General features: G+C 39.1%; 1 protein-coding gene across 4 annotated transcripts in view; it reads right to left on the reverse strand.

Moving 5' to 3' along the window:
- LOC107556110 (phosphatidylinositol 4-kinase beta-like) overlaps positions 1 to 20,047 on the reverse strand; it is a 26,640-nt gene extending 6,593 nt beyond the window's left edge. The window contains exons 1-2 of one of the 4 annotated variants that reach the window (XM_016239146.1): positions 19,006 to 20,047; positions 1,441 to 1,485 (exon numbers count right to left, since the gene is read on the reverse strand). In XM_016239146.1, coding sequence (XP_016094632.1) covers positions 1,441 to 1,485; positions 19,006 to 20,025 — 1,065 coding nt within the window. In that variant the 5' untranslated portion in view covers positions 20,026 to 20,047. Of the gene's footprint in view, positions 1 to 1,440; positions 1,486 to 16,442; positions 17,485 to 19,005 lie in introns of those variants that run through there. The other 3 variants (XM_016239144.1, XM_016239148.1, XM_016239147.1) reach the window with 3 other exon arrangements.
- Between the last annotated feature and the right edge of the window lie 667 nt (positions 20,048 to 20,714).

Below are 20,714 nucleotides of genomic sequence, written 5' to 3' on the forward strand. Positions count from 1 at the left end.
AAACTCAAAAACTCAAAGTGAAGCATGGACACAAAAAAAAAGAAATGGTGAGAGAGAGAGAGAGAGAGAGAGAGAGAGAGAGAGAGAGAGGGTGTTTTAGCAACAGCTGACCACAGGATAGAGCAAGTGAGTCATGAATGAATAGCATCACCTGAAATGAGGAAAAAGTATTAACACAAATGCATAAGGTCATCCAAGGACAGGAAAATGTGGAGAAAGACTCATCAAACTCCTCCACATGTGCAACCTATGGTTCATAGATGTCAAAGGATACGTGGATATCTGTAATCCATGTAAAAGGGGTTACAGAAACATGACATAAAATGACTTTTTTCCCCCAAAGAACTAAGAGTACCACTTAATCCTTTGCAAAAATGAAAAAGAACACCCAAAACACCAACGGAAAAAATTCATTCCACCAAATTAACACTCTTTCCAGAGAATTCTCCTTTGCCAAGATTTACAAACTCTCTGTAAGAAACCAAAGGTCTTGATCACTGAACCCAAAACAAATCTGCCCCATTTTTATTAATATTATTAAAGTAAAAAACGCTTACACTTAGACATTGACTGATTAAATAAGAGAAAGAGAGGAAAACGACATCCAAATAATTAGGCTATTACAGCTAAAACTGAAAAGAACAACCACACAAAGAACAAGTGTTTGCAAGCATGCCATCAGTTCACTGATGAAGACTTGTATATTCATATCAATATGCAACATGCAATAAGCATTTTTCACAAATAAGGTACAAATTGGTGTTTCGTTACTTAAAAAAATAAAAATAAAGGCCCAAATCTTACATCCACTGGAGAACTATTAGATATGCTACATAAAATACAAAACTAAAAGTAGTTTTTTTTTTTTTTTTTTACATTTTTTAAAATTATTATTACTAAATTATAGTGATGAATGCAATGAATGTAGTGATGACTATCATTCAACCCTGTTCCCAAACGTTTTTGTAAAATGTTATTAAATATTTTTCTCAAAAAGAAAATAAATAGATAATAAATCAATAAAACTGGGGTTTTAAACTGTACTCAAGACACCAAACAGGGTTGCAAAAACAATTATACTTTTTTTAAAAAAAATCATTGTAAACAACACAAATAGAAAATAAATTATAACAATTTAAATATCAGCTCATATATCTAGTTTTATCTCTAGAAGTTGACAAAATAACCTTACTGAAAAAAAGACTAAGACATTAAAGATTAAGCCTTTCATACCCTATTTGTGCATGTAAATACCCTATCATACCCTATTTTTCATGTAAAGTGCCAATGTTATGCCCAATTTGTGACATTTGATAGCATGATTGCAAATCTTGAAGGCACACATTTGAAGGAATCTGTGGAGTCAACCCCGCCTGCAAACAGACACAGCCATCATCCCACTACGCACAGAGGAGCGTTATTAGATGGTGAGAGACTTACTGTACCAGCCTCTAGCTCAAGACTGTCGGAGCTGGAGCTCAGATCCTGGGAAAAGGAAGAGGAGGGAGGGGGGAGTTATAGTGCAAGAGCAGGGGAGGGTGGAGGGGGTCAGAACAAGACAAAAACACATCTCAAGGTTACACTCATCCCATCTGTTTGAGCAGCAGGCTCTGGCCGTGTCTCCACAGTAGGGGTCAACCGATATGTGTTTTTCAGGGCCGATGCCGATACCGATTATTACAGACCAAGTAAACCGATAACCGATATTTTGAACCGATATACATGTCTGGTGTAAAAATGAAAATGAATGTCAAAATTAAGAATAACAAGGGTTTTCTGACAAAAACTGCCTTCCCTGGTGTTGGTTGCACTTCTTACTCTTGTCTTCTTCCATGCATCCATCTACAATAAGGGTAATATAAAGAGTAGTGGTTGACCGATATTGGTTTTTTGACAGCCGATGCCGATATCTTGGAAAGCAGGGTGGCCGATGGCCGATATAAAGCAGATAAAATTTTATTTATTTTAATTAATGTTTAAGAAATTTTAAATAATTTGAAAATGGATTAAAAAGTAAATGTGTTAAATAAATATACTTACACTTTAGATGACAAAGTATTTTTCACAAATAAATAAATATTCCACGCCTTCTTTCTTTGCGTGCACATTTGGGCGGCATTATGCAAATATTCCCACATAGTGACCTAGATATGTGGGGGTGTGTTAGAACGAGGTGATATGACGATAGTTTTACTCAAATGAAACGGTCAAATGCTCATGAAGTAACTCTCAGAGCAGTTCTGGGGATGTTGTTCATGTATTTATGTCCTCATTTAGTGAGACGGCAGATGCTGAAAACACCGTGAGTGTCACGCACTTCAGTATGTGTGTAGTAAACAAAACCGCACGTCTGTGCCATTCACATATACAGAGACACGCAGAACATGCAGGATTCATATTTAAATAGTCTTTTTGCGGCTTAATATTTACAGATACTAGTCCATAGCGCGAGTCGATTTAAGTGTACTGACCTACTTTTGACTAATTCATCCAAACTTTGACAAATTCCGTGACATTCTGCGTTATACAGTAAATTCCATTTATATGACTGGATTCCGCGATTCCATCCGTGTTTTCCCCATCGCGGAAAACATAAATCGATAATATTGAGGTGTTTTGCAACTTCAGTGTAGTAGACTTTACATACAGCACACATTGAAAATGACATGAATATGGCAGTGGGCAAACGCATAAAGCGCAGCATAATTTAAAATCACGAGTTTAAAGTCTGTCGATCGTGCGTCTCCAGTGAAGCTGAACTCTCCACCTGTCCGCATTCAATTCACACGGATTCCGTCCATGATTTACACATCGCGGAAACCATAAATAGATTATATTGAGGTGTTTTGCGACTTCAGTGTAGTGGATTGTGATTTATTGCAACTTCAGCAACGTCTGCTGCTGCCTTAGAGAGACAACTGATGCGTGATCACTCGTTTCCACTGAGCGGTACGGTTCGGTACAGTACAGTACGGTACGCAATTATGTCCGTTTCCACTGTCAGAAATTGTGAATGGCACCAAAATAGCGAACCGTACCATACCACTTTTTTGGTACTCTTCCATTGGGGTACCTAGCACAGCAAAGGGTACCAAAAGGGTGGAGCTAAACTCACTGCAATGGGATTTGGAAATCATATTTTTTTCAAATAAAGCCAAGGTAACACTCATTTTACATACAGCACACATTGAAAATGACATGAATATGGCAGTGGGCAAACGCATAAAGCGCAGCATAATTTAAAATCACGAGTTTAAAGTCTGTCGATCGTGCGTCTCCAGTGAAGCTGAACTCTCCACCTGTCCGCATTCAATTCACACGGATCGACTGTCACGCAGAGAACACGCGATCATGCAGGATACAAATGCACACTTCACACACTCTCACTCTCAAAACTGGATCCGACTAAGTTTACAAGCTTTGTGAAATTAAATGTTCATTAGTCATTCAAAGATTTGTTTAAATGAATTTATATGACTGGATTCCGCGATTCCATCCGTGTTTTCCCCATCGCGGAAAACATAAATCGATAATATTGAGGTGTTTTGCAACTTCAGTGTAGTAGACTGTGATTTATTGCAACTTCAGCAACGTCTGCTGCTGCCTTAGAGAGACAACTGATGCGTGATCACTCGTTTCCACTGAGCGGTACGGTTCGGTACAGTACAGTACGGTACGCAATTATGTCCGTTTCCACTGTCAGAAATTGTGAATGGCACCAAAATAGCGAACCGTACCATACCACTTTTTTGGTACTCTTCCATTGGGGTACCTAGCACAGCAAAGGGTACCAAAAGGGTGGAGCTAAACTCACCACAGGACGTTGATTGGTTGACTAGAATCGTCACTTTTGCGTGATACAAGGAGATAAAGCGTCCTTCACTCATTCCACTTTGCGGTCCATGAGTGTTGGGCTTATTTACATCAAGAGTGTGCAAACACAAAAAAATATAACCGCGTATTTTATAATTTTATATTTTCACACAGACAATAGCCATTTCTCAATACGCGTTCTTGTGAACTTGTGAAACATCATTGCCCAAAAACCCGCATCATTTTTTAAATATTACTGTTATTGTGTTATGAAATGTAGTTTTAAGGGTTTTTCAGGCGAGAATGTAATTGTTTAAAACTCAAATCTGCGGTTTATTTATAAAGATAGCGCCTATTTGAAAATTTGCTATGCCGATTTCGGAGCTCCAGGCGATCAGTGGGCGCTCAGTGCTCATGTATCCGCCGAGAGCAGCCTCAACTCGGCTAGTCCTTTCGACATTTGACGCTGGCTCTGATGTCTCTGTAGTGATTAAACATGAGATACAATAAGTTTTGGGTAGGTTATATTTAACAGGCATTCGAGGGATTACAGGAGACACAGAAGATTTTGGTTCCTTGCCGCTGCTGCCTCTGGCTTGCTTAGTTGGGGACACTTCATTTCCAGCGATATCGTTGACTTGATTGCAAATGATTGCAAAGATACTATTTAAACTGAACTGAGCTGGATGATGACATCACTGAATTCAATGATGAACTGTCTTTAGCTGAAAAATGAGTGTTTACTATTGTCATTTTGCATTATTGACACACTATTTTCCTAATTAATGCTGTTCAGTTGCTTTGACACAATCTGTATTGTTAAAAGCGCTATATAAATAAAGGTGACTTGACTTGACTTGACTTGACACACACACGCATCTATACACACTTCTCCGGCAAGGCCACGGCTCATGATTGGATTCGTTTTATCATTACATATTAAAGTAAAATGGCTATGATTTAGAAGTCCAACCATAAATCTTTATCAGAATATGAATAAAAACATTTACAGCATTAGCCATCATGGTGGATTGCCAAACACACACCCCCAATGATCCTTGATCATACCAATTACGGTATTATACAAAAAAAACTGTTGATCAACAAATCAGAAGATATTTAATGTTTAATGTACTGTAATGAGACAGAACTTTCAACCAATGAGTTTTCACATTGGGTGTGGCAATGCCACAGAAATAACAGTCACTAGTCACGGCTGGTTAGGACATGAACATGAGTTTTAATTGCTTGTTGAAATATCATACCAAGGTTGGTAAAGACGCAGCACAAAGCATGAAAACTTATACTAACATTAAAACTACTATTATCCTATTGTTGATTATCCAAATAATAATAGTACTACTATGTTATTACAACATACATATATAGACTATACTATATTATTGCAGAAAAAAGATACATAGGAGTATGTGTACATAAGACACAGATACACATGTTATGCTAGCGGCACTATTCATTATTGCATTAACCCCCAGTCTGTGTGAATTAATTACGCTGCTACTCACATGACACAGACCGTGTGTTCCTGCTCACTAACACATGGCAAGAACGAAGAGGCCACGAACATAAAACGGATTACTTCCTTTCCTGCCAGACACTAAAGCAGTAAGTGACAAAAGTCTGCATTACAGTGGTTTTGCCATGGCAAAGGAGTGTTGAACAATGTCAAGCAAGATTCAAATGTTCAAAAAAATAATAGCATGTAGGACCATGTGATATTTCAGTTTTTCTTTTTTAATAAATCTGCAAAAATGTCAATAATTCTGTATATACAATAATTGTGTTTTTCTGTCAATATGGGGTGCTGTGTGTACATTAATCAGGGGAAAAAAAAGAACTTAAATGATTTTAGCAAATGGCTGCAATATAACAAAGAGTGAAAAATTTAAGGGGGTCTGAATACTTTCCGTACCCACTGTATATACATATATATACACATATATATATATATATAAACAGTTCTTTCTGGTCCTCAAATCTGATTGGCTGAGTGGAGTGCGATATTCTAGTGATAACAGTGCTCCAACCGTTTCACAGTCTTGGCGGACACCCAACTCCACTATCATTTTATAAATAATACTGATTTTGTGTCATGGAATGTAGTTTTAAGAGTTTTTTAGGCGAGAATGTGCTTGTTTCAAACATGCAGTTTGTTAATAAAGATAACGTCTATTTGAAAATTAGTTTTGATAGTTTCGGAGATGTGAGCTCCAGGGCGTCAGCGGCCGTTCAGCGCTCATGAACCTTCAGATCTTCTACAATTTGCCGCTGGCTCTGATGTCTCTATAGTGGTTCAATTTCAGAAATAATTTGTTTTAAGTAAATCTGACGGGCAGTCTTTGGTGTCATTAATCTATTATTTGTTCCAGAGCAAATAAGAGCAGTTTTGGCTGAGGGCAAAATCTCATCATGTTATATTTTATGTCAAATTAATGCTGTATTTGCTGTAATGCTGTAGTATTTCAGAGCGCTGCCTTTGTACCTTTGACTGAATTACCTAGCAACTTTTATGATGGCGGTTGTTGTGGTTTATTAAATATTATTATTCAATAAATAATATTTTATGTAAATAATAGTAGTATTTAGTATTGGGAAAAGGTGTGTGTTCGTGATGGTGATTTTAGTTGCATTGTTCCGCCATTAGTCGGCGACAAGAAACTGTTTTTATGAGTGAGTCAGCAGTAAAGAATTTGTTGAAAGAGACTGAAACAGGGTTATAAACAAGAAAGATACTTTTACTTTCAATACATTGTAAGACACTGCCAACAAATGCACTGAGCAGCACTGTCATCGGAAATCACCCTTAACAGATAAAAGTATAGTACGACCTAGCCTTCCTCAGCGGACATTCAAACTAATGTTTTATGCTGAATATGACATTACGCTGAAGAATGAATGCTGTATCAGATGCAGGTATTCACACTCACTCAGATCCATCTCTCTCTCATAATACCCCTCATAATAATATATATTAGGGGTGGGTGATTTGACCAAAATCTTATGTCATGATAGGAGTAATTTTATTCACGGTAATGAGATATATACTGTATATCACGATATAGTTATTTTTGCTTTGAGGTCTTCATGATATCAAAAACGTTTATACCATAGAAATTTCATAATTCTTGTCACCAGTGTCAATATCACAAATTTATACTAGGCTAAATAAAAAAAAAACGTTTACAAAGTTTTAAAAAAGTTACAAAAGTGATTTACCCAGAGATTTTCTCTCTTTTGTTGTTTGATTAACATGAATGACAGACAGCAGGAATTTTAGAATGCTGTCAATTTAAGAGCTGTCCAGATCCAATATACTGTTACACGTGTTTTCTTTCTCAGCTGTTTGCTTTCACTTAAGACCTAAATTACTGTGTTTACGAGGATACTTGCAAAGACGGGCATTTTGACACACACAAGTGTGTGTATTTAACCGATCAAGGCCTATTAAGCAGCAAAAATAACTCAAAAAGGAGTTTAATACTCCTGTGCTCTATGAGCACCATCTTCATGTGCGTGCTCCTCTCTGACATATAGTGCGCATAAAGAGAAATTAGTTCTCTTTCGCAGCTGACTGTGTTTCAAGGGCTTAAAATCACTTGTTTTTAAACGGCAATGCTTAAAAATGCATGCAAACGATAAGTTTTCATGACCACGTTGCACAGATGATAGTCCAAAATCTCTACCAACTGACAAATTTCACCCACCCCTAATGTGTATATATAGCCATTACTCCAGTCCTCAGTGTCACATGATGCTTCAGAAATCATTCAAATATGCTGACTGGGTGCTCAGGCAACATTTCTTCTTCTTCTTTATTTTTTTTAATCAATGTTAAAAACAGTTGTGCTGCCTAATGTTTTTGTGGAAACTATACAATTTATTCAGTAATCTTTGATGAATAGAAAGTTCAGCAAAGAACAGCATATATTTGAAATATAAATCTTTTGTAACAATGTACAATGTATTTACTCTCACTTTTGATCCCTGCTGAGCAAAAGTATTTTTCTTAAAAATAAAAAAAATCGTACTTGGCCAAAACGTTTGAATGGTAGTCTGTATTATTACAATTGTTTCTGCAAGGGCTAAAGAAAATGTAACTATGGAAACATCCTGATTGTTGAGCTCTGGTCTATGATGCACTAGTTGTTTATGCAAATAAACAAATAAACAAATCCACAAAACCCAGCTGGCTGCAAGAAATAAAGCACAAACACAGTGAGCACTGGAGCCTGACTAGCCCCTAAATCAGAAATCTGCCCCTTAACATCCTGCAACAGAGAAAAGCAAGACTCTACCCTTCCCCTCTGCCATCTGGAAAAAGATACCAGAGCATCCAAGCCAGTTCTGCTAGGCTTCTTTCCCCAAAGCGTATGATCATTGGCCACCTAAGCTGTTTGCCACCCACCTGAAACTCAATGGATTGGCACTCGTAATTACAACCCTGCATGGACACTAATAAGCATGCTTTGCATTCAACTTGCAACTATGACCTCAACTTTATTCTCTGGTTGAATTGGCATGATGGGGGTAAAAGAGTTGTCAGTCCTCATAGTCAAACAGGGGTCCAAATTCCACATGATAACACATAGTGGACTTTCTCTCATGGCAAACCTCTATCCTGACAAGCTTTATAAAAAAAAAATTAAAAAAGGGAGATAAGCCTTGTTTTGTCTTTCTAGAATAAATCTTCACTTTTTGGAGAAAGAAAATCCAACACGCTGAAATATTTACATGATTAGGTTGAAAAACTGTAGCTTAAATGTGTAAATAAATCACAGTGGATCGGTTAACTTGTCAGTGCAGTTTGTGTGGGATAAAAGATAAGGCTCCGCACCCATTCCACCAACAGAAAAGTGAGCATGGCACAATGCTCAAAGCTATACGACCAAGAAAAGCTGCATTTTTTCTTTTTAAAATGCACATTCGTGCCCAATATATCATTTCTGGATTTTCATTTACATCATACAGCTGTTCTTCCTGAAATAAAGGCCATCAAGGCTTTGAGCAAACCTATACAGACTAATGTTTGTTCAGGCTTAATGCAATTCACATTAGACACCTACACTGTACTTCACAAGGTGGAGATATAACCACAAAGTGGCATTCCTACGTTACCACCTTCGGCTCTCAAAAGAAGTTCGCTGAAGTGTGTAAACGGTGTGGAGGAGTTGTGGAGCAACACATTTCATAATAGCTGATCTTTACTCCATTTACCAATAGAGTGGCTCACTGCCATGTGAATGGCGACATCACTGTTACCATAGCAGCACATGCTGCACCAAGATCACGTTCGGAGGAAGGAGGAAGGGAAGAAACTATGCTGCAGGAAGATAAAAGAGGAAGGCGAGTGATCATGTCTACATGCCTGAATGTCAGAACAGAGGGTGTGTGCTGTGCGACGAGGTTAAAATGAAGAAAATCTGAAGGGAGCTCTAAAGTTACACATCACAATAGAACTTGATCCATGGTAGGTTATTGCATAACGTTCTGCCCTACAGCTTCACTGATACACTATAATGGTTTGGACACACAAAAGGCAATGGCCACGTCAATATGGTCTATACTAACATATAGGCTGGTGAAATGCTGTTACATAAACTCTAAGCTTACTATAAATTAAGACATATCGGTGCGGCCAATTAAATTAACTGGCTAAGACAAGCTGTGGACACACATCTGTAAAAATCACACTGACATCCACAAATTAATTAATTTCCTTATCAACATATTTACTTTTGACATTGACATTTGATTCCAAACCATAAAGCCTCATCAAAAAATAATTACAGCGTGTATAATGGTGTAGCCTATTGCTAAATTGTAACTACTCTCCACTCCCCTTGACCACACCGATTAGCCTGATATGAAGGGGAACAAAGAAAAATGGACAATCTAAAGTTCAAAGTGATCGCCGATCTGACCAATACACTACCATTTGGGGTCAGTTATTATTTCAATTAAATTAAAGCTTTTATTCAGAAAGGGTGCATTAAATTGATAAAAAAAAGACAGTAAAGACATTTATATTGTCTTCTTTTACAAATACATATGGTACTTTTGAACTTTCTATTCCTGAAAAAAGTATCCTGAAAAAATGTATCACGGTTTCCACAGAAATATTAAGCAGCACGGTTTTATTTTATTTTTTTTAATAAACATTGATAATAATATAAAATGTTTGTTGAGCCAACCCTCTACGGACACCTTGGCAATTGAATCGCCATTGGCTAGTACATTTTTTTGTTTACTCACCAGTCTATATAATAAATGTTTGTAAAATCGCACAGTATTTTAAATATCTGAAAGTATACTCTTAACATCAGCCAGTCAAGCATTATAATATGATAATCAAGTATTATTTAATGATAGAAATTTAGTAATTATAATTACAACTTGATAACCATGTATAAATGCATATTAGTCATTTTAACTGAACTTAGGTGGTGGTGCTTTTTTGGTCATTCAGCGTTTCTGTAAAAGAAATTGGGGGAAAAAACTAACAAAAATACTGATTAGAACAATATAAAACACACTAAGGATTAATGAGCTGCTGGAGTCATGAATATTAATCAGGTTGTGCGCATTCGGTCAAACTGATTTGCTGAAATCAAAACAGGGACGATAATAGGTGAGCGCCAGCCAATGAGATTGTAGTTTGCGCATTAGTTCTGCCCACTACCGGAAACCCGGCAGTTCTTAAAAGCTGAAGAATTCCAAAGGAACGCTATTATTTAGCGCGTCAATTCTCTCTTTCTCTCTCTCTCTCTCTGCGTGTGTGTGAAACAAAGCAACGGCGAGTCGTGTGCCTTCACATTAGAGTTTACGGTACGTCAAATACAAGTGCGCTGCGCATCCATTGAGACGAACTGAAAAATAGCACAGATCGCTTGACGGAGAATGAAACTCTGAAGCGCTCAGTCAGAGTGTTCAGTGAGTGAAAATATATCTGTGCTAAACTTAGCCTCCAACTCACACACTGGCGAGTAAAATCTGAGAATTTATTAGCCATTGGCTAATATTAGACATCATTTAGTCGCCCAGAGTGAAGATTTAGTCACAATGAAGAGGGTTGTGAGCACCAACTCAGCATATTAGAATGATTTCTGAAGGAAAATCAATCACTGAAGACTGGAGTTGTAATTGTCTTCTGAAAATTTGATTTTGCCATCAGAGGAATAAATTAGGCATACATTGTAAAATATTACAATGAATCAGTAACAGTAAATTGTAATACTTCTTGTTCATACAATTGCAGCCTTGGTGAGCATAAAATACTTATTTTCAAAAACATTTTGAAAAAACATAAAAAAAATCTTACCATTCAAAAGCTCACTTCTAAAAGGTGTATAGATATATTGGTCGATATTTGTTCCTTTGGTCCTATTAAGTGCTTGTTTAGTCAATTAACAGTTCCAAAATAACTGAATAAATAATTGGTAAATTTCTGCAAATAAGTTGTGTATGTCTCATCTGCTATCATTAAAAGTTTAATGTCGGCCACCTGGAAACTCCCGTGATAAAAAGAGTAATCTGTTTCATGTGGTACAGGATCTGATCTGTCTGTCACACTGACTTTGGATCTAATCCTGGAGCTGTGAATCGCAAGGTGCCACTTATTAGAAGCATGAGAGGTGATTTGTTAGTGGCATGACAATTAGCCCAGAGGACTATCATCATGACTGCGCAAATGAACACAAACAGAGAGGGGCTGTCTTAACAGAAGAGCTGTAGAGATATCATCATTCTTCTGGGAATCAGTCAGTAGTGGTAGTTAATTATTTTCTGAGAGCAAAAACAAAAATCTATTCATCCCCCTGTTGGCTTCTGCCTTCACTGTGATTAGAGACGACACATCTCTGTTCCAAAAACCTAGTGAGCTACCCATCTAGACAGCATTTTAAAGTCTTGATGAAACAGAAGCAACGACAGATGTTTTCTTCCATATTGTGACTTCCATGAGTGAAACCGATTGTGGAAAAAGAAAAAAAAATGTAGGGTGGAGACTTGGTTCTATCCGTTGGTTTTTGATTGGATGAAGACAGATCTTAATGTGAGTTATGGCGCTTTTCCACTGCATGGTACGGCACGGTACGGTTCACTTTTGGGAGGTTTTCCACTGGGTACAGTACCTGGTACTTTTTTTAGTACCACTTCGGTTGGGGTTCCAAGTGAACCGTACCATTACCAAAACGTGACGTGTAAACTCTGCTGATCACAGATTGGCCAGAGAGAATTGTCACTACCTGTGTCACTGAACTTGCGACACAAACACAACAGAACCGCTAGATTTAAATCAGCACAGCCAGCGAAGGATCAAACACAACTGTTCTGAACGAGCACACCTTTTTTTTTTAACAACCAAAAAGTTTTGTTGTCTGTTGTGGAAGAACAGACGTTCCTCTCGTTGATAGCAGAGGAGCGGATCCAGCGAGAGCTTGATGGTTTGATAAGTTGATAAGTTTTTTTTTAGGAGTCGTGGTAGTAGAGGCGGCGCAACTATAACGACATATGAATAATCCCACCCACTCTAAAGCGGTACTGAACTGCAGTGGAAATGCAAACCGTGCCGTACTGAGCCATACCGAGCCGAGTCGTACCACGCAGTGGAAAAGCGCCATTAGGCGGACTAAATTATTGGAGAAGTCCTGCAATATATCCACCATAAAGAAATCTGTTGTTTCACTGGAAAATCGAGTTATGACATTCTGGTTAAAAATGATGAGGTCTAAACAAGTTTCAAAACATATGCATAGATGAATCACTCACAATGATTTCAATAACCTGCATTTAGAAAGTAGAAAAACATGCATTTCATTTCGACTTCAAGGCAAAATCTGTTCTGAAAGCGATATTAAACTGCTTTCTGAGATGCCTTGTTTGGGCTGAATTGTAAGGCAACATCACAAATATATTAGTAAAAAAGTCGAAAAAGCCAGATGATATAAATACTGACAATATTTCATTCAATTTAGATGAGATCTAAAAAATCTAACATTTCTAATAATTCTTATTAGATGTCAATATTAATTTAGCAGCATGCTAACATAACGTCTATCAGAATCATTTGTAAGTTGACTCTCCCATGCTTTTTCCTATGGGTGCTCAGTTTGATCAGCTACCGATCGCTATCAGCTTATAATCGCTTTGGGAAGTTTGATCGGCGGTCTCTATAAAGGCCGATCTCATAAACTGACCTCAAGCTGCTAACATGCCTGCCGTGAGAGGTTTGGCATGACATGCAGTGGCGCCATCTCAATCTCTGTCTGGCGCGGGTAAAATAATTATAATGCTGAAGGTGAGGTACAATTCATATTTCTATACTGAAATAACTTACAAAGTAATTTGAAAACTTTCTGAGAGACGTAATTTCACAAACAGCGTGAGTGAATTCCCGCATGCTCTCTCTCTTTCCCTTTCAAAATGCACAAATGGCTTCAAATAATCACATTGCGTCTTCACTTTAAGCGAGCTGCACGATGCACAATTGACACAGGAATTGTCACTTGCACAATTGAGTCAGTGTCGCATTGTCACTAAAGTTTATAATTTGCATTTCTTTTTGTCTTGCCACTGTTTAAACCATTTAGCACTCGCACACTCTTCAGAGATGCATGCACACTCGCATACAGCTCACGAAATCAGGCTTATGCTGTTTGTACGCTATTGTGCAGCAATTGCCCCATCGAAAAAAACTAAAATGCACTGCATAATCAAACATTTAGGTGAGAATTATTATTTTTTAAAAATGTCTAAAAAATCCCCACACAAGTCACCTAAGAGGACAATTCCCCCCATTTTCAAAAATGAAATTCAGTCCCTGAATGAATGTCTGTTAAAATACTGATTGGAGCATCACTATAAATAAATCTACATGATAAAAAGAAAGCTTCAAAAAGATCTGTATCGGTGATCGTATCTGTAGATACTGCTTTTGGTGATCGGCTCCAAAAGACTTGCACAATTGAGTCAGTGTCGCATTGTCACTAAAGTTTATAATTTGCATTTCTTTTTGTCTTGCCACTGTTTAAACCATTTAGCACTCGCACACTCTTCAGAGATGCATGCACACTCGCATACAGCTCACGAAATCAGGCTTATGCTGTTTGTACGCTATTGTGTAGCAATTGCCCCATCGAAAAAAACTAAAATGCACTGCATAATCAAACATTTAGGTGAGAATTATTATTTTTTTTAAATGTCTAAAAAATCCCCACACAAGTCACCTAAGAGGACAATTCCCCCCATTTTCAAAAATGAAATACAGTCCCTGAATGAATGTCTGTTAAAATACTGATTGGAGCATCACTATAAATAAATCTACATGATAAAAAGAAAGCTTCAAAAAGATCTGTATCGGTGATCGTATCTGTAGATACTGCTTTTGGTGATCGGCTCCAAAAATCCTGATCCGAGCACCCTTTCTTTTTCCGTAAAAGAGCACTATTTTATGTAGTTGTTACATATGAAAATTATGGAAAATCAGTCACTTTTTAGGTTCCATTTTAGTTAGGATGCTGCCTAGGAAGGAAGTTCACATTGCTCATTGCACATTCCATCTGCCATTAAAGTAACTACATGAATATTTCTTTTACAGAGCTTGTCTGAGTGTAAGCGCCACATCAAGTGGAACATCGACACGCCTTTTCCAGCACAGCCATAGAAACCACACAAATCGGAGTTGTTTGCCTTCCGCATTTGCATGAAACAGCTGAGAAACAACATCTGTGGGAGGTTGAAGCGACGGCCAGAAACGGATCATCTAAAAGCAGCTTTCATGTAACTAAGCAAGCATGTGAGTTAGAGCCCGACCAATATATCGTTTAGCCGATATTATCGGCCGATATGAGCCTGTCGCCGATATTAACATTTTTTACAGAATATGTAATGCAGATTAAATGCTTCTGAATGGTGTAATTACTTAGTTTGTCCAGCAGAGCACGCGCCACTGTTTGCTACTGGCGACCCTGGTCAGTGTAGTGTAGAGATGCGCGAATGAGCTCAAACTGGGATGAGCTAAAACTTCACCCGAGTCTGCTGTATCTATATTTGATCGTCACATTACAATGATTCTAATTCTTAGTTTTGCATGATGATATGATGAATGGCTGGCTCATTTTTAACAGCAGATTCAGTGACGTTAGAGACTAGAGCTGATCTGCGCATCACAGCACGTGTCTGCGGCACATTAAAGCCTGTGCTACGGCCACCGGAGCTGATCGCGGCCACTCAGTCAATGCTGGTGTTTATACCGGCCGCACCGCGGCCCAGAACTCATGCTTATCACATCGGTCACATCGCCCGGTGCGACAAAATACAATAGAATTCTATTGTATTTTGTCGCGCTGTGCCGTGAGCGTCCGGTGTAGAATTAGAACCCATTATAATCAGTGATGCTGTCTACACTGGATGCAGCAAACTCGTTCTATTTATGACGTGCTGACACAAAGTTCAAATGATTTTCAACGGTCGCTTTGTTGCATCCTGTTGCAGCGCAGACACGGTGTCAGCATAGTTTGTTAGTACAGTCAGTAACATAGCAGACTGAAAAGTTAGTATCTTTCTGCAGTCCAATAGACGGCAGTGCGGTGGTGGCTTGAGTCTGTTGAATGGTGATTTAACGCTACGTTGTCACCTAGTTGGAGAGATTCAATGCCAAGTAAACAACAATGTCCCTGTCTTTTACTCTCACAATGAGCTTATCATATTCGTTTGGTACATTAGTAGGGCCCTATGATTTCTGCGATGCAGAAAACATGAACGGAATCGCAGAATCCAGTCATAAAAAGGGAATTTACTCTATAACGCGAAATTTCATGGAATTTTTCTTATTTTTGATGAATAAATAAAAAACAGGTCAGTACACATATATATATATATATATATATATATAGACAGTGTCTGTGAATATTAAACAGCAAAAAGACGATTTTAATACGAATGTTCTACATGTTAATTTGATTACCAGAAAATACACAACACAGAGTGTGTGAAAAATTTATAATATTGTGAATAAATATTAATAATATTTAATTATTATTATTTATTCATTTTAGATGTTTACATTTGGAAAAGCTGTGCTTCCTGCATAAACTTGCCCCTGTTGGTTTGGCAGTAGCTTGCTTGCCCTACACAGTTAACTTGTTTAATTTCTTAATTCATGTTATATATATTTTGTTCTATTTGTGTTATTTAAGTTCTTTATAATAAGTGAAGTTTACTGTTAAGCGCACTGATGTCACACTCATTTAGAATAATAAAGTTTATTGTGAAATTGTTAAATACCCTGCCTCCACTACATAGGCCTATATTTGTCACATCATTATAAGTGTTTTATCACTACATTTGAGTTATCATTGCAAAAAAATGTGTTTATGTATATACAGTATATTCTGTTTATGTAGGCTATATACTGTACTCTATATACAGTACCAGTCAAAAGTTCCCATTCGTGTGTCCAAACTTTTGACAATACTGTACTATTATATAGCCTACACAAAGAATATCGGCCGATATATCGGTATCGTTGTTTTTTACTCCCCAATATCGGTATCGGCCCCCCCCAACAACCCATATCGGTCAGGCTCTAATGTGAGTAACAAGTGTCTCACCTCATCCTGGCTGGTCTCTACTTTGGGGTTGCTGGCAGTTCTCTTCAGGTTGCTGCTGAGGCTGATGCTGACGGTGGCATCGGATTTGGAGCGTTGGTGAGTGCGTTTGGAGGGTGAGAGGCTGTGTTCGCTCATGCCCTGACTGTGATGGAGGGGTGGGGGGCAGGAAGGGGGAGGCTGCAGCACCTCCCTGCGGATGCGCTGGCTGGAGGGCTTGAGCTCGTCTGACAGGATGAGTTTACGCAGTTTGGTGCCACGGGAGTGGCGCTGCGTGGAGATGTGCATGTCAGAAGAGTAGGCCCCCAGCAGCCAGGCGCACTGCAGGGAAAAATTTATGCTTTGCCGGCAGCGGTGCACCACGTAGGGCTTGATGGCATCACCCACATCCTCATCCATGTGAATGTACATATTGAGCAACTGGGGCAAGTAGAAGTCCACTTCTTCGTTCCGGAAGCTAAAGAGTCGATTGCCAATGTAGGCTTGCACGCCGGGCTCCTTGGAATTATAAAGATAGGAGATGGCCATGGAGATGTCAAACAGCTTGGACTCAAAGAGCCGCAGGAGCCAGGACTGCTTGGATGAGTTGTTCTTTTGACGGCGCCGCACATTCTTCACAGGCTCTGCTTCCTCTTCACTGATCTTGGGAGGTTTTCCTCCATCAATGGACTCGGGGTGTGCTGTACCATTCACCAAAACTGGCTCTGAGCTGGCTGAAGATACCTCTCCATCGGCCTTCAGGAACTTCACCTTTTGAAGCACCTCCTGGCAGGCTTTCTTAGCCACCTCTGTATCGATGACCAGGTTGAGTTCACCCACTCCCTCGGATATGACATCTAGAGGGGGGCTGGAGGTGGGCAGGCCTTCACTGGTGCTCGGGCTGGAGCTGGTGAGGGGACGAGGGCCAGAGGAAGGAGACGAGGGCAGGGACAATGAGGAGCAGGTGGAGGTGGAGGAAGCAGACGGGCTCTTCTGTAGCTCCTCAAGCCGGGCGGGGGAGAGCTCCAGCTCTGTGTCACCCATGGCCACACACTCTCAGGCCACTGCAAAACACAGAGACAACAAAACACAGCATTAGTAAAGATAACAGTATGGCAATCACAATGCATATAAAATGCTGTAATGTGAAATATATAAGTGAAATACACAATTTAGCAGGAAAAATGTGGGGTGGGACTTTTCAGTGGTAGAGCAATTTACCTACACTACCATTCAAAAGTTTGGGGTCAATCTTTTTTTTTTTTTAAAGAAATTAATACTTTTATTCAGCAAGGTTGCATTTAGAGCTGGACAATAATTTAATATCAATATGTATCGCGATATAATTTTTTTCAATAACGGTGATATGATTTTTAAACACATTTCCGATATTTCGATATACAGTACATTACCACACACTCTCAGGCCACTGCAAAACACAGAGACAACAAAACACAGCATTAGTAAAGATAACAGTATGGCAATCACAATGCATATAAAATGCTGTAATGTGAAATATATAAGTGAAATACACAATTTAGCAGGAAAAATGTGGGGTGGGACTTTTCAGTGGTAGAGCAATTTACCTACACTACCATTCAAAAGTTTGGGGTCAATCTTTTTTTTTTTAAAGAAATTAATACTTTTATTCAGCAAGGTTGCATTTAGAGCTGGACAATAATTTAATATCAATATGTATCGCGATATAATTTTTTTCAATAACGGTGATATGATTTTTAAACACATTTCCGATATTTCGATATACAGTACATTACCAGTGTTTCCCATATGTTGATTTATTTGTGGCGTTGAATAAACATGAGCACTACACATTTCAAAATCAAAAAATGTTGCGGGTGTTTTATATGAATGAATCTCTGAAGGGAAAGGACTGTCTTCAGAAAAGTTTAGATGGCATTTTAATTTTATCTGATAAAGAAGCATTCATGAGCGGAGGTGCTTTGATTACAGCCGTTACTGGAGAAACTGCTAGTTCTACCGCTCTCAAAGCACCTCCTGCTGGCAGAGAATCAGTTTGCATTTTCAATAAGCCCATCTCCAGCAACATGTTTTTGTTGTTGCTCATTTTTGAAAAACAATTTCTGCAGCAACTCAGAGCACTTTTCATACTCTTTATACTGACTAAAGCACATTTGTTTCAATTTATAAGAATAATCAGCCTACACTACAAGTCAAAAGTTTTTGAACAGTAAGATTTTTAATAGGGGTATCCCACGAATACGAGACGAGACAAGATTTTTTGACTTTTTTAGAAAAATCCTCAATGATGAAATATATAGGGAAAATAGTCTTTTATTCAACTGAAAAACAAAATGCAAAAAAGTAGGTGCATTTTGAAATCAACTTGAACTTTATGAAATTAAACATCTATTTTAATAAATTGTATGCAGCAAAAGTTCCCATTCGTGTGTCCAAACTTTTGACAATACTGTACTATTATATAGCCTACACAAAGAATATCGGCCGATATATCGGTATCGTTGTTTTTTACTCCCCAATATCGGTATCGGCCCCCCCCAAAAAACCCATATCGGTCAGGCTCTAATGTGAGTAACAAGTGTCTCACCTCATCCTGGCTGGTCTCTACTTTGGGGTTGCTGGCAGTTCTCTTCAGGTTGCTGCTGAGGCTGATGCTGACGGTGGCATCGGATTTGGAGCGTTGGTGAGTGCGTTTGGAGGGTGAGAGGCTGTGTTCGCTCATGCCCTGACTGTGATGGAGGGGTGGGGGGCAGGAAGGGGGAGGCTGCAGCACCTCCCTGCGGATGCGCTGGCTGGAGGGCTTGAGCTCGTCTGAAAGGATGAGTTTACGCAGTTTGGTGCCACGGGAGTGGCGCTGCGTGGAGATGTGCATGTCAGAAGAGTAGGCCCCCAGCAGCCAGGCGCACTGCAGGGAAAAATTTATGCTTTGCCGGCAGCGGTGCACCACGTAGGGCTTGATGGCATCGCCCACATCCTCGTCCATGTGGATGTACATATTGAGCAACTGGGGCAAGTAGAAGTCCACTTCTTCGTTCCGGAAGCTAAAGAGTCGATTGCCAATGTAGGCTTGCACGCCGGGCTCCTTGGAATTATAAAGATAGGAGATGGCCATGGAGATGTCAAACAGCTTGGACTCAAAGAGCCGCAGGAGCCAGGACTGCTTGGATGAGTTGTTCTTTTGACGGCGCCGCACATTCTTCACAGGCTCTGCTTCCTCTTCACTGATCTTGGGAGGTTTTCCTCCATCAATGGACTCGGGGTGTGCTGTACCATTCACCAAAACTGGCTCTGAGCTGGCTGAAGATACCTCTCCATCGGCCTTCAGGAACTTCACCTTTTGAAGCACCTCCTGGCAGGCTTTCTTAGCCACCTCTGTATCGATGACCAGGTTGAGTTCACCCACTCCCTCGGATATGACATCTAGAGGGGGGCTGGAGGTGGGCAGGCCTTCACTGGTGCTCGGGCTGGAGCTGGTGAGGGGACGAGGGCCAGAGGAAGGAGACGAGGGCAGGGACAATGAGGAGCAGGTGGAGGTGGAGGAAGCAGACGGGCTCTTCTGTAGCTCCTCAAGCCGGGCGGGGGAGAGCTCCAGCTCTGTGTCACCCATGGCCACACACTCTCAGGCCACTGCAAAACACAGAGACAACAAAACACAGCATTAGTAAAGATAACAGTATGGCAATCACAATGCATATAAAATGCTGTAATGTGAAATATATAAGTGAAATACACAATTTAGCAGGAAAAATGTGGGGTGGGACTTTTCAGTGGTAGAGCAATTTACCTACACTACCATTCAAAAGTTTGGGGTCAATCTTTTTTTTTTTTTAAAGAAATTAATACTTTTATTCAGCAAGGTTGCATTTAGAGCTGGACAATAATTTAATATCAATATGTATCGCGATATAATTTTTTTCAATAACGGTGATATGATTTTTAAACACATTTCCGATATTTCGATATACAGTACATTACCAGTGTTTCCCATATGTTGATTTATTTGTGGCGTTGAATAAACATGAGCACTACACATTTCAAAATCAAAAAATGTTGCGGGTGTTTTATATGAATGAATCTCTGAAGGGAAAGGACTGTCTTCAGAAAAGTTTAGATGGCATTTTAATTTTATCTGATAAAGAAGCATTCATGAGCGGAGGTGCTTTGATTACAGCCGTTACTGGAGAAACTGCTAGTTCTACCGCTCTCAAAGCACCTCCTGCTGGCAGAGAATCAGTTTGCATTTTCAATAAGCCCATCTCCAGCAACATGTTTTTGTTGTTGCTCATTTTTGAAAAA

This window comes from Sinocyclocheilus grahami, unplaced genomic scaffold (genome assembly GCF_001515645.1).
Source record: "Sinocyclocheilus grahami isolate Dianchi unplaced genomic scaffold, SAMN03320097.WGS_v1.1 scaffold555.1, whole genome shotgun sequence".
In the NCBI taxonomy this organism is placed as follows: Eukaryota; Metazoa; Chordata; class Actinopteri; order Cypriniformes; family Cyprinidae; genus Sinocyclocheilus; species Sinocyclocheilus grahami.